A 13,821-nucleotide genomic window follows, 5' to 3' on the forward strand; every position below is an offset into this window, starting at 1 on the left:
TGCAAACTTCCTGCTGTGTTGATCAGACTGGCTTCTGAGACACAGAGTTCAAAGAACATAAGATAGTTAAGGAACAGGAAAAGGCCATATGGCTTCACATGCCTGCCCTTCCAAAATGTGTCTTAATCCTACCTAATTCCTGCTATTTTTATTATCCTTCCAGTTCCCTTCTTCTCAAGAAGCAAGTTTAGGTCTCTTTTGCAAGTTTTTTTAATATACTTTTTATTTTAATTGCGTTTCCTACCAACTTATTCCATATGTTGCTTCTCTTTTTGTTTCAGAGATACAATTTTATTTTCCTTATTCACTCCATATTTCATAAATTATGGTGCTTGAAACACTTCCTGTTTGTATATCATGGTAGCCTTTTAAAAAATCTGACTAATCATGTTTCCTAGGGAGAATAAAATTATCTAGCTCTAAAAATCCCCTCTCCCCAAACTTCAACTTTGAAGGGCCCTATTTAGAGATTTTGTTTAAGGATACTGATACTTTTTTCCAATCAAATTACACAGGCCTTATCTGTTTGTTATGAAATTTGTAGGCAGATTTCATAAGAATGTGAAAGTTTGCAGATTTCAAATGTCTAATGAAGTTTTATTATTTTTTTCAATAGCCAACTTTTGGAATAACACTGCATAATGTGAATAACGACTCTGATAGGGTATAATACTGTTGTCTCCTGCTTATTTTTACCTTGCATTTTACCTTTTTTTTTTTTTTTTTTTTCCCCTCAAACAAGGTAGTGGCCATGTTGAGTCTGTCAGTGTTAATTCTCGTCATTCTTAGTGCTGTAGGTGGTAGCTGGATGAAGGTGGTAGCTGGGAAACAAATGAGTGCTTTTCACTGGTTGCTTTCTGATCCTTAGATGCTTACGCTCTCCTTACTGTTGGGGGTGTTTTATACACAGAAATCTTTAGCCATACTTCAGCTCACAGAATGGAGTAACACCCTCTGTACTGCTCACAGATGTTCTCAAGCTGATGAAAGTGCCTAAATACAGTTCTCAAGAGCCCTTTACCCAGCTCGTCTGAGCCCCCAGGGCCAGCCAGGGCAAAAGTCTTTGTCCCCTGGATGCAGCTGCTGGGCAGTGCTGTCAAGGCAGCTGTGCTGATGCACAGCCACTTAAGGAGGGCTTTCACCCATCTGGGCCTTGGGTTGTGCCTCAGGGTGCTGTGCAAGGAGAATTAGTGAATGAGGAAGCTGTCAGGCTCGCAGTGTGCCAGTGATAAGTGATTGTTGCAAATGCAAATTCTGAAAGTGCTCCTACAAAAAGGATGTTTTGAGCATTTATGCTGGATGTATTTGCTTACATATATGCTTACCTTTATGAAGGAATTTAAACAGAAATACCCTAAGTCACTCTTCAGAGACTGAGATATTTACAGTCTTTCCTGGCTATTGATGACACTGTTGAAACCTCCTGTACAGATACAGAGGAGGGGCTTACCATGTTACAGCTGACACAGATACATGCAGCTGTAGCAGCATGTCTGCACAACATAAGACCAGAGCTCAGGAGCTTGTTCCTTGCTGCAGTGGAGACAGCAGCATGTGGTGCTGGCAGTGTACTGCCTCTGTGTTCAGAAGGTTTCCCTGAAAGAGGTTTCAGACTGGTTGCCCAGAAAGCCTAAACACATTTTTCTAGGATTCATTATTTCCAAATTGTTTCACATTTCTCCTGTACATGACACCCTTGCCTCTCTTAAGGTAGAGGTGTGCTAACTGTGGTTGTCAGTTTTGCTTTGCTTTTTATTCTTTCAGGGAGCCTTTGGAAGCATATATCTATTTTGGTCCTGTGTATTACCAGAAACTGAAGCACATGGTGTTGGATAAAATGCATGCAAGAGCTCGAGGACCCAGAGCAGTGCTCACCAGGTATTATTACAAGCTAAGCACAAAATTCTTGTGTACATGCAGAAGTATGCCCAGCTGACTGATTGCTATAAAACTGAGTTTTTTTCCTTGTGATACCTGGCATGAAATGCTCTGAACGGTTATTACATTGTTGCAGACTAAAAACTCGTGACAGTAGACTGTGGCAAGAGGTGGTTCTGAAGGTTCAGGTGTGCTTTATGTGGTTCAAAACTTGAGTTTGCTTCTCAAACTACTGCTAGCAGCTGGTAAAAACGTCATCTCTGACTCACAGTACACACTGTGGGCCCTTCCTCTCAAATTACTCATATCATAGGTATTTTAAGAGGTTTGTTAGGTATTTTAGCTCATATTGTAGGTATTTTTCTTTAACAAAATCAGTTATGAGTAGAAGGAAGAAATTTTAAAGTATGGTCTAATATTTCAACATACTTTGAGAAACCCTTTGGGGAAATTGAAGCCTCCTGGTTTTACTGGTGCTACTTTACTTTTTCTCCTTAAAGTCAAGCTCTGTGTCTCCTTGCACTCATGTTCAAAGTTTCTGATATTCTTTGCTCACAAAAAAGAGTTTAGTGGCACAGGCCTTGCTTTGGGCATGCTTCTTAGGTGTGATTTAGTTCACCTCTCTCCATCACAATAGGATTATTTACTGAAACTTGCCAGAAAATTAAATTCCAGCTAATCTTAGAAGATTATTTCAAATGTCTTTTGGGCCAGTCTCTCTGGGCTACTATGTAGACACTTAATACCTCATCTCCTGCATGGTGGCGCTTTTCTTTTTGACCAGTCAAAACTTATACTGATTCTGACTGTAGCAATCTTTCCACTGTTTGTAGGATGTAAGCACAGTCATATCTGTCCCTTACTCTTCCCTATAACAAGTATGATTTGTATTCTTTAATTCTTCATTTATTTTTAAGCCTCTGATCGTGTGAGGATCCACCACTCTTGCTTTGCCTGGCTGCACAACAGCTCTTAGTAAGTGCAGCTTCTACCTGTTGATGTGCTGTTAGAGAACGGAGGGGCAGGTCTCTGCTGTACTTGATACAGAGTTGTCTTCCTCTTTGGCTTTCCATTGCTTATTTTCTATGCCGTTTTGCTTTCCAACCTCACACTGTCTATAGGACAAACTTGTGCTTTCCATGGAAATAAATGCCAGTGGTTGAACTGGGAAAGAAATAGTGAAAAGATTTTGTAACTCTTGTCTGAACTTTTTCATCAACCACATTGAGAAAAGGACGTGTAGCACAACCACAGCTGCTTGCCTATATGAACATAAATGATATTCCCAAATAATAGGCTGTCTGCCCTATTTTCTGTTCTTCAGTGTGTTAAGCATTATATTGGTCCTTCACATGAAAGTGAAAACTCTCTATCTTAGCTAAGAGTACACAGGATTTACTGGAACTCCTGGCTTACCCAAATCCCTTGATCTGCCTTTATATTGCCTGCCCAACTTCTCAGCTGTTCAGAGATACTGAATTTAAATGAAACCTAAATACCAAGTCAATGTAATGTTTATATGTAAGGATGAAGGTTGTGTGATTTCCCCCATCCCTTCCTTTCCGCAAATTCTTTGTTCACTCAGTAGCATCATACTACTTAATTAGGGCTCCTTATTTGACTGTCAGGAAAGCTAGTGGATGTTCAATTTATGCTGCCTCTTGACTAGTCTTTCAGGAATTTTCTTTTTTCTCCTGAAATAATTAAACATTTGTTACTGCCATTGCCTCTGCTGAGAGAGTCGGCATTGCCAGCTTTCATATTTGCTATTGTTTTATCATCCACTGCACTTCCTGGCGAGTAGATTGCATCTAACATTCTTTTTTGATTTTAAAAGTAATCCTGTAACAGCTTCCAATGTGGAATTTGGCTGTCATTGTCTTGAAATGCATTTTATTATATATCAAATGTACCCTAAGTGACAGAGCAAAGCTGTATTTCCATCTGAAATAAGGCAGAATACTTGAGCTTCTTGACCATCACTGATTCTAGCTATTGTTCTGATTAAAACAAGACCTTGCAGAATTGCTAAGCAGCACTCTTTGTCAACCATGGTCAAACCCACCAGGATGTTGCCCTCTGGACTGGTACTGGAAGTGAAGTGCAATCCTTAATTTCAATGCTATGGGTAGTTGACAATGTGTAAGACAGTTCTATATGTGGTGTTGCTCAGATATCCAGTTCTGCTGAATCTTTATAATAAAAAAACTGCTTTTAATTTTTCTTACAAGAGAGCAATGTAAGCTTTCTGCATGCAGAATTGTTTTGATGGACATTGTCAGAGCTGCCACCTGTGTGTCTTTGTCACATGTCAGATGTGCCAGGTCCTGTTGTGCTGCAGGGGAGAAATGGGACAAACAACATTCAGGGCTCCCCTCTGTGCTCTGGGGCTCTGAGAGCATGGGATGCCCTCCTCCTTCAGGCAGGGTTTTTAGGTAATGTTCCACTTCTTGGAGATCAGTGTTTCAGCAAACAACTCCATTCAAACTAGTCACTTGTTCTTCCTAGCAGGCACAAAGGAGATCTGCTGAGACCATGGAGGCAGACTTATCTGCCCCACTGGCCAGTGAAACAAGGAATAAGACCATTCAGCTGAACCCACTGTTCTTGCAGAAAATGCAGAATTAATGCAAAAAAATTCTTAATGTGGTTAAAAACACTGAAGTTAATTGTTTCATGTTTTTTTGTTCTAAAAGCAACAGTTAAATTGAATGAAGATCACTTATTTTTTTATTTAAGGCATCATTCATTTTATTTAGCATTTGAGGATTTTAGGAACTTATATATTTCCTTAATATTAAAAATACCTCTTCTTCATGATATTCCCAATTTTATTTTCAGGAGTCTGATTTGTTTTCTGGTGTTATATTATATTTAGAATAAAGAAAGAAGTTAGTCGCCCAGGGCAACAGCTGCAGTGTACATGTGTATAGTGAGAAAGGGGAAGCACAGATGCTTTATAAGTACTGTTTTAATATCTTAAAGAACTTTTTATATGAGGAATTTTAAAACTTGTGTGAGCTGGAGGAATAATCTGATAATCTTAGGAAGCAGAACATAGACTCATTTCAAAGGCTCAATCTCAATATTGAAATTTTTTGGTACTTTAGAGAAGACTACTTTTTAGATAGGCGGAATTTTGTTTTGTTTTCTTTCAATGAGATCATAGACAGTGGGAGTGAAACTTGACAACTAAAGGTTTAAGTTGGATTTTTTTGTTTGGGGGGCTTTTTGTATTTTTTTAATGGAATTTCATCTGCCTTAAAAATGTTCACCCTGTATCTGTTGGAAGACCTATGGCATATCTAGGCATGGAGTGGAGGCCCCATACTACTTCCAGAAGTTTTATCTTGCCATAATTGGGGTGAGACTTTATTTGGGCTTACATTTGTAAAACTATTTTATCCTGAACAACAGCACCAGGTGAAACCTCTGAAAGCAGACTTGTGTATTAAATAATATTACAGAAGTCAGTTCATAAAAACAACTCAGGCACTTCTAGCACCGTTAGCAAATGCCTGATTCCTTGGAGGTCCAAACTGCTTTTAAAATCTGCCTGTTGGCCCTTCACAAGAGAAACAACATTCACCACAGGGTTAGCCTTTAAAACAGCATCTGAACAGGGACGGTGCCATCATCTGGGGAGGGGGCCCTGGGGAGTTTAATCAGGATGTAAACAACTTCTATCCATTCTCCCAACATTTGCAAAAACAGAAGGTTATATGAATGAAAAGGACAATTTGAATTACAAGCAGATTCGTTTTAAGGTTCCAGTGTGGTCAGAGTAAGAGAAACTACTTGCCCCTAAAAACAAATACAACTTGCATCTTCAAGAAGGTATTTGGATCTGGTAATTAGGCTTAGTTTTTACATGTTACAAAATATTATTAGATTTTGAGGGCTTTTATAAGTTCTCTCCTGCATTTTGCAGCAAGTTGGCAAAATCTTATTTTTATTATCTTTAGTAAGCTTTAAAAAAATCAGTGGTTAGAAATAATAGAAACAAAATATATTTCAAAAGTAATGGGCCAGATCTGTCATTGAATATTTTAGGTGGATTACACTGCTACAAGTGTCAGAATCAGCACATAAACATGAGGTTTCAGGGAGCAGTGAAGCTCAGTAACTTCTTTTAAATTCCTTCTCTTTGCTGTCATGTTTCAGGGAATATACTAAGATGGAAATATTCACTAAAATGCATGCAGTATATTAGTGCTGTAGGAATTCAGGATTGGTTTTGTTTCATAGTTTGCTCTGACATTTGCAACCGAAGTACTACATCATTGTACTGGTACATGAGAATAGAACTGATACTATGAATTTGCAGAATGACAAACAAGAGGTTAAAAGTTTTGATTGTGTCCAACAAAAAGATTGTCTTATGCAGTCTTAATGTTAGATTATGTACAGGACCTTATTTTTTTACTTCAAAATCTTTAATGTCTACTTGATTGCTTTATTAAAATTTTCCTCTAGCACCATAAGGACAGGAAGTCTCCTCAGACAATAAATAAGAGTTTGACTTGTGTAGAGGAACCTACAGATCACAAAAATCAGTCTATTAACCATCATACATGAAAAAAATAAACTAGATAAATGTCACTTAAAAAAATAGCATTTCAGTAATGAGTTAGCAATATGTATACTACTTGTTGCTGACTTATTTTGGTGTTCTCTCACAAATCAAAACCATCTTTATTTTAGAAATTAGTCTTAGCTGTAGTTCAGCTGAAGCATTAGGTTGATGATTGATTCATTAACGGCTGAATATCGTTTCATTTTGTTAGCTATGGACGATAATGTCTCATCAAGAAAGAGTGCCAAATCTGGGTCCGGATTGTCTTGGATACTCTTAGACTTCTTATTGTTTTCACTTATTCAGCTGTATTCTGAGAGGTAAAGAGCTGTAGCCTGGTACTGCAGTTGCCACTTAAAGAACTGCATCATATTGCAGATACAGGAGCAACACATTTGTGAGATCAGCAGCTCTGGTTTGTAAAGTCCATCAACCCTGTGTTGTTCCTACAGTTTGTAGACAGCCTAGAGTCAATAGAATGTATGTTTTGGAGTACTTACTACATTTCTCAAATATTTATTTCAAAGGCAACCCACTGAAGGTCGATCCCGTGATGGTGGTTTACGTCTTGGAGAGATGGAACGGGATTGTTTGATAGGTTATGGAGCCAGCATGCTTTTGTTGGAGAGACTGATGATTTCAAGTGATGCCTTCGAAGTGGATGTTTGTGGCCAGTGTGGCTTGCTAGGGTACTCTGGATGGTAAGTTGTCAAGTGCCTCTGTGTAACAGAACCTTGCCCTTAGTTGCAGTGCTTCTCAGTTTTCAAGAGCTCACAGGCACCAGTTAACAATCTCATGCACTTAATTCAAAAAGTTCAAAATTGGCATTCGGAAAAATGGTGATGGGATGGTTCTTTATTGTGGTCTGATTGAAATTAGGACTGAATTGAGTGTGTAGTCAATGAGCCAGGGATCTCTCCTGTTGTGGGGGCACAGGTGTTCTCTTCCACAGCCAGACTGTTCCCTTCAGTCTGTCTGCTGACCTTCCATTCCATTGCTGACCGTCTGTCCCACCCTTGCAAGGGACTCCTAAGCACCCAGTCCCATATATCATCTGTATTTTGAAAAGGGGAGAACAGCAGTGTCAATGTACTTGATGGTTCTGCCAGCAGAAATGAGGATACTGGCTGGGCTAGTCACACATCTTCCTGCTACAATACCATGTTGAACCTCACAAGGCTGAAGAGTGAGTGGGCCCAGAAGAACAGGAGAGGAAAGCAATATCCCCTGCTTTCTTGTTCTCTAGCTATGGTGTTCATAATCCCATGCAATTGGTTTTCTTTGGCTGTCCCCCTCCCAAATGCCTTTTGCTTTGGAATCTTGTGAAACAAGGAGTTTCTCCTCAAAGCATCAGGCAAGTGCACTGATGATCCCATGTTGGAGCTTGAGAGACAAGCAGCTGCCTGTATGGAAATTCAGTTGGCTTCTGCCTGAATGCCTTGTCTCTAGGAAACTTCTCTCTAGACTGGCTATAATGGTCTTGCTGGCCTAACACAGTACTGAGTTGGTCTCCTGAAAACAAAGGGGTTTTTCATGTAGGGGAAGCATAAAATTAAATGTCAAAGCTGTGTGTAACTCACCATGTGTTTTGCTTTGTAACTCACTGGGTTTTGCTTTAACTGTCTCTTCTCTCCAGCAATTTTGAGATGTTAGATTTAAAGTTGTCCTGTAGCATGCTGAAAATACCCACTGTTATTAGAAGAGAAACAAATTCCTCTTTAGAGAAGTCTGAGGTCTAGAGGTCTCTGAGGGAGATGTTTTGCTTTGACCTAGTTTTGTTTTAGGCAAGCAGAAAACAGACTTGTGAGACCAGTTGGAATTTGAGATACAACATTCTTGCAAGCTTTGCAAAAACAGGTGATCTGAAATCCCATGACTAAGGGAAGAAAAAAAAATGGTGCAAGTTCAAGTTACAAGGTACTCTAACATTTGCGTTGGGAAAAGATAGAGAAATAAAAGGAGGAGGAGAAAGATTAATTTCTAAACCTCAAAAAAACACAGTTTGAAACTTGTCATGTCTTGGATATCAGCATTAATTTAATGGGAGGGGCAGGAAATTGGACTTTATTCACTTTAATGTCTCAAGTGTGATTTTTCCATGATGTAATGAAGTAGGAAAGTAAAGTGTATTCTCAGATTGTAGATGTGTAAAGCTGACAGCTACTGTTTCTGCCCTTGCTCAGACCCTTTCTTCTGAAGCATATGGCTTCTGGCCAGAAACCAAGCACCACCTTTGTCTGCTCACTGCAGCAGCAGCTCTGCTGGTGGGGAAGCAGATGTTCAGATAGAGGGGGTAAACACATGTAATCCAGAGAAGAGATGAGCCCTTCTCTGGGCATCCTGAAATTGGTGATTTTCAGCTGGGCATGGTCCTGTTGGCTCTTGTGCCATAACCCTTTTTGAAAGTCCTGTTTTTCTTGAGGGTGTGTTCAGTGTATGTAAGAAGGGATGCTATTTTCTGACCCCGGTCTCTTAAAACTACTGTAATGCAAATAAAAATTGTAGGAAGTAATGTTAAAGGGAGGACATGCCATAAGTCAAAGAACCAACTACTTCTATCTCTGTAAAGCATTGCTCTTAAAAAATCTCACATGCAGATGTAGCTCAATTATTTTTTCAATTAGACCTTGACTTTCAGAGCAGTCCTTGAAGATTTTCAGAGTCCACAGGAAGTAAATGTACCTTGAAGAAAATTATGAATTTGAACTTTAGAAGTAATACTACATTTTATTTTTAAGCTGTTGGTAATACAATTAATTTTTTGAAGTTTGTAGCAAAGTTAAGTAACTCCTTAAATAATTGTGAAAGAAGCTGCTGTCTCAGACAGAGCCAGACATTCTTGCAATCTGATTCTGTGAAAAGCTGCCTGATGTGTGAGAGTAATCAATAAGAGAGCTTCTGTTGAATTTTATACTGTGTCTACCAGTATCTGAGGTAAGTGGCCCTATAATGAGCATTACAGTAGAGACAAAGCCATTAAGAGAAACTTCCAAATGGGCCTTTTCAGTGACTCAGGCATTAATAAGACATTCCTGCAAGAAACCTTTAGAAACATTGTTTGTGGCTGGCATTAACGGCACTTGTCTTATGGAAGATGAGCCCTTCCTCTCAGACAAGGACTAGCCCCTGGGTAAGTTTTTCTGCAAGATGGATAGAACAGCAGATCAGTGTTGGGGCTTGAACTGGTATTTTCACAGGGGAGAGGGATTCTTGTGGCTGTGATAGAATTTGTCCCTGTAAAAAATGTGGTTGAAACTTCCTATGATTTACTGGGTTTATGCAGATTTTCCAACTTAGCTGTTGCACAGGTCCTTAGGAGCAGAACAGCACTGAATGCAATGAACAAAATTTGGTCCTTTTTTGATGATAAGTTATTCTCTTCTCTCTAGTATGTGCATTTTAAACTATACACGAAGAAAAATTTTATTTCTGATCCAGATTCAGCCTTCAATGGTATAGTTGCCTTTTCCTGACCAGTTTAGTGCCAATTCTAATACTAAATGGTCTTTAATGTACTTATTTCTGTGATCTCTGTTTGACGGAGTTTTGTGCTTACTGCACCTTTCTGGGTGGTCCTCATCGAATACAAAGCAGGCCCAGAATGGTGTAGTTTTGAGCCTGGGTGCCGTGAGAAGTCTCTGCTCCTCAGTCCCTAGGAGGTGTAATCAGATGGCAGATGTGTGCTCATAGCAGAGAAGTTGTGTCTCATCAGGCTTCCAGGGCCTGAAAGGAATTCTATATCTCCTATAGAGAGCAATTGCTTGTTTGCCATCTCTGGAGAACGGCTCCCTTTGAGGTCACTTTCTCCCACCATAAAATGTATCTATCCCTATAAATATGGACTAGGGTAGTCCCTAAACCTGCATTGACTGTGAGCCTTATTCTGTACCATGGAAGCCTGCAGGAGTTTTGCTAATTCCTCCTTAACTGGATCTTCGGACTGTTATGACTTTATGGCAGAAATATAAATTTGAAACACAGGAACAAAAAAAAAAGTGTTAGACCATTAGGAAGTGCTGAGTCACTCTGTGTTCCCAAAGGAGTGGCTTTCTCAACTCTCCAAAACCAGAAAATTTAATGTACCAGAGAATGAAGAAATAGGGAGGTTGGAAATGGATTTTTATTAAAAATATTTTCTACCACCACTGCATTAGAGTCCCAATACTGTAAAAATGGCTGACTAGCCTATTTATTCCTTATATAGTCACAGTTATATCTATTTGACCAAAAATCCCTTTCTCTTTGAATTTTAAGATCATTAGAGCAAAGAGCACAAAGAATATGTGTTAAAGCAATTTTACTGAGTTTCTATGCTGACTAAAGTTTAAAGATGTAAGATGAGAAGATCTTCTTTTCTGGAAAGTATAATGACTTGAGACATTATAGGGTGAAATTGCATATTAAAAATCTTCTTTCTTCCTGACTCTTCTTTTTGTGACATACATGTAGCACAGAAATTTCAGCATTAACCATTTTTTCAGAAGCACTTGGCTTTGTTCACCTCCTTTCTGTCACTATGCAGTGCTGAATTTGTTGACATTTATGTGAGTGCTGAAGAAGCAGAAGTCAGTCCTGTTAGCTCCATTGCACTGACTGAAAAGTGCAGGTTTAACATTAAGCTCCTATTGATTTCAGTCAGATTATTTAAGGACTTTAAAGCTGTGACTTAAGCACTAAAATGTGTCTCAAGCATTTGGTGCTTCTAGGACTGTGGCGAGTGTTTAAATGCAGATGGATAAAACAACAGTGGCTAGTGGCAATTGAGTTTTTTCAGCAGAAGTTATTGACCAACTCTTAACTTTTTGTTTGTTTCCCTAGGTGCCACTACTGCAAATCTTCATGTCATGTGTCTTCGCTACGCATACCTTATGCCTGTAAACTCTTATTCCAAGAACTGCAGTCCATGAACATCATACCTAGGCTAAAACTTGCTAAGTACAATGAATGAACAAGATGAAAAAGACCCCAAAATGTACCTTTAGGAATGGTATGAAAATCCAGTATATCTAACTGGGAGAGTTTTTGGTGAACAGGAATACACTCTAAAACCTGAGTGATGGGAGGTACAAGACAGTAGGAAATCTTTCTTACATATCCTCCTTGTTTTTTAAGGTGACATGGAAGAGTCTGTCAGTGAAATAGGAGCAGTTCTGAAGCCTTGATTAATCATGAACACGACATGTGGGAATGGAGAAACAAGGCCATGGTCCAGCAAAGCACTTGGATCACTTCAAAAAATCCCATGCTTGTGTTTGAAAAGGTCTTTGCTGGGCTAGGTCATAAGCAGAGCTAAATACACACCTTATTCACAGAGGTTTAAAATGTTTTCCAAACCACTGTAATAAATGTTTTAAATAATAGTGGCTGAATATGTTGAAAGTTGTGTAAGGATGGTAATGTGTTAAAATGTCTAAACCATTTTCTGTTCCTAAAGCACATTCATTAAAGTGTTAAAATTTTCTAAAATGGTGTCAGTGTTAGAGAAATAAAACTACTTTCTCAAGGGCTTGAGATCAGACATTTTGAGTGAGATTTCAACAGGCAGGTGCATTTGTGTGCCAGCAGTGGTGTGCTTGTACAGGTAGTATGCTGTCAACTAAATGTACGTAGTTTCTGTGAAGTTCGGGGGAGCAGGTAACTGCATATGTAGCAAGTGCATGATACAGCACACAGATACCCATTCCATTCCTACTGAGTGAAACAGATATGATAATACACTGGCTCAAAGTCCTGAAAAGGTAATGATCATTACCTAGTGTGCTGTCATAGGACTCTAGAACTTTTTTAAAAATATTAACATAGCCAAAACATTTTAAGAACAAAACAAAACCAAACCTAGGAAGAACAATACATTCTTCTCGGACAGTGAAGCAGGTTTGAATGACCTGAAAGGATTTAGAAAAGGAACAGCTGGATTTTTTTTCATGAGGTCTAAGGCCTAGAACTAAAGCAGTGGATGAAATAAGAAACATTTAGTCCTCTAAACTGATGAGCCCTTACTCAGAAAAGCATGTAGTTTACTTTTTAAGCAAAGGACATCAACATGCACAGACTTCCTTCAGTGAAAAGCAGCACTCTGGGTGAGGATACAGAACACTGCCTGCGATGTAGAAGTCTTGAGATGCTCTTCGGCTCCTCATATGGCTGAAATTTGTGTGCTGATCCTTACGATCCTGCTGATCCTGACACTGCTCATGCAATAATGTTGCTTCTGTTCTCTTAACTCTTAGCTTAGATGAGTATCAGCCTGAGCAGATTTCTTTTTAGCCTTCCACTAAATGCTTAAACTTAAACTTTTGTGTTTGGGCTTAAAAAACAAGCCTGAAGAAATACATTCTACTTTCCTTCTCTTTTTTTCCCCCCATTTTTCTTGCAATTGGACTGGTAACAAACCAGATGTCAACACAGCACAGTTGGATTGGAAGCTCTTGAAGCACCTCTTCCAGGATCCAAACAGCTCAGGGTTATTTACAAAAGAGTTTTAAGAGAGTGAGAGAGTGACATCCTCCACTCTGGAGGAAGAGGTTAACCAAAAGCCTCAACTGACTGAACAACCTCTGCTTTGGTGCCTGAGATGCTCAGCTGCGGCTCAGGAGCACCAGTAGAGGGAGTGAGCCTCTAAGGTTACGGCTGCTGGGGGGCACCAGAGAAACCCGCTGAGGATAAGGAGTCCTTGCTCCCTAGTCCTCTCCCAGGTGGTCTCCTAGGTTGGGTGGTCAGAGCTGCAGGACATGAGAGACTAAGCAATGTGTATATTTCACGTGTGGAAATTGAAGCGGTTACAGCAGAGATGGAGGAGGAACAAAAAATGTGCTCATGAGTAACCTCATTGAGAGAAAAGGTCTGTGTGTAGCCCTGAGGAGGAACCTTGCAGCTCATTCACCTCAAGCTGATGGAAGCATGGGGATGAATGGATTTTTGAGGGTGAAGGATATCCTGTAATAGCTGAGGTTTAGGAAGAAAGGAGCAGCCTTAAAAATGATGGTTCCAGTGAAGTAGAGAAACTAGACATGTCTGGCAGTAAGTGAGGGTCACCCACTATCAGCTACTCTGGTGATACCTACATCAGCTGTGTTTATACATCACTGCTGCCTGACCTTAGCCTGTGCCTACACTAAAGGCTTATCTGAGTGCAGATCTGGGTTGAAACTCTGATGTTTACTTCTTATGTCTCTCTCAGAGGCAGCCTATGTTCCATCATAATTGACACCTACAAGTAATCTCTTGGCAATGGAATAAGCATTACAAAACCAGCAGCAGAAACAGAACAAATGGCTATGGATTCATGGGATATGGTTGGTCAAAGTGGCAATTCATGGAAGGAATCTTACTGTAGTCAGGAAAAAATTATCATGCATGGACTGATG

At 39.5% G+C, this 13,821-nt stretch overlaps 1 protein-coding gene across 6 annotated transcripts in view; it reads left to right on the forward strand.

Moving 5' to 3' along the window:
* The window catches only part of POLR3B (RNA polymerase III subunit B), a 71,855-nt gene extending 59,935 nt beyond the window's left edge, over nucleotides 1–11,920 (forward strand). For all 6 annotated transcript variants that reach the window (XM_059846258.1, XM_059846257.1, XM_059846259.1 and 3 more), the window contains 4 exons: nucleotides 1,765–1,878; nucleotides 6,982–7,155; nucleotides 11,273–11,441; nucleotides 11,567–11,920. In XM_059846258.1, coding sequence (XP_059702241.1) covers nucleotides 1,765–1,878; nucleotides 6,982–7,155; nucleotides 11,273–11,402 — 418 coding nt within the window. In that variant the 3' untranslated portion in view covers nucleotides 11,403–11,441; nucleotides 11,567–11,920. The remainder of the gene's footprint in view (nucleotides 1–1,764; nucleotides 1,879–6,981; nucleotides 7,156–11,272; nucleotides 11,442–11,566) is intronic.
* The last annotated feature ends 1,901 nt before the right edge of the window (nucleotides 11,921–13,821 follow it).

The sequence above is a fragment of the Haemorhous mexicanus genome, chromosome 5, assembly GCF_027477595.1.
Source record: "Haemorhous mexicanus isolate bHaeMex1 chromosome 5, bHaeMex1.pri, whole genome shotgun sequence".
Lineage (NCBI taxonomy): Eukaryota > Metazoa > Chordata > Aves > Passeriformes > Fringillidae > Haemorhous > Haemorhous mexicanus.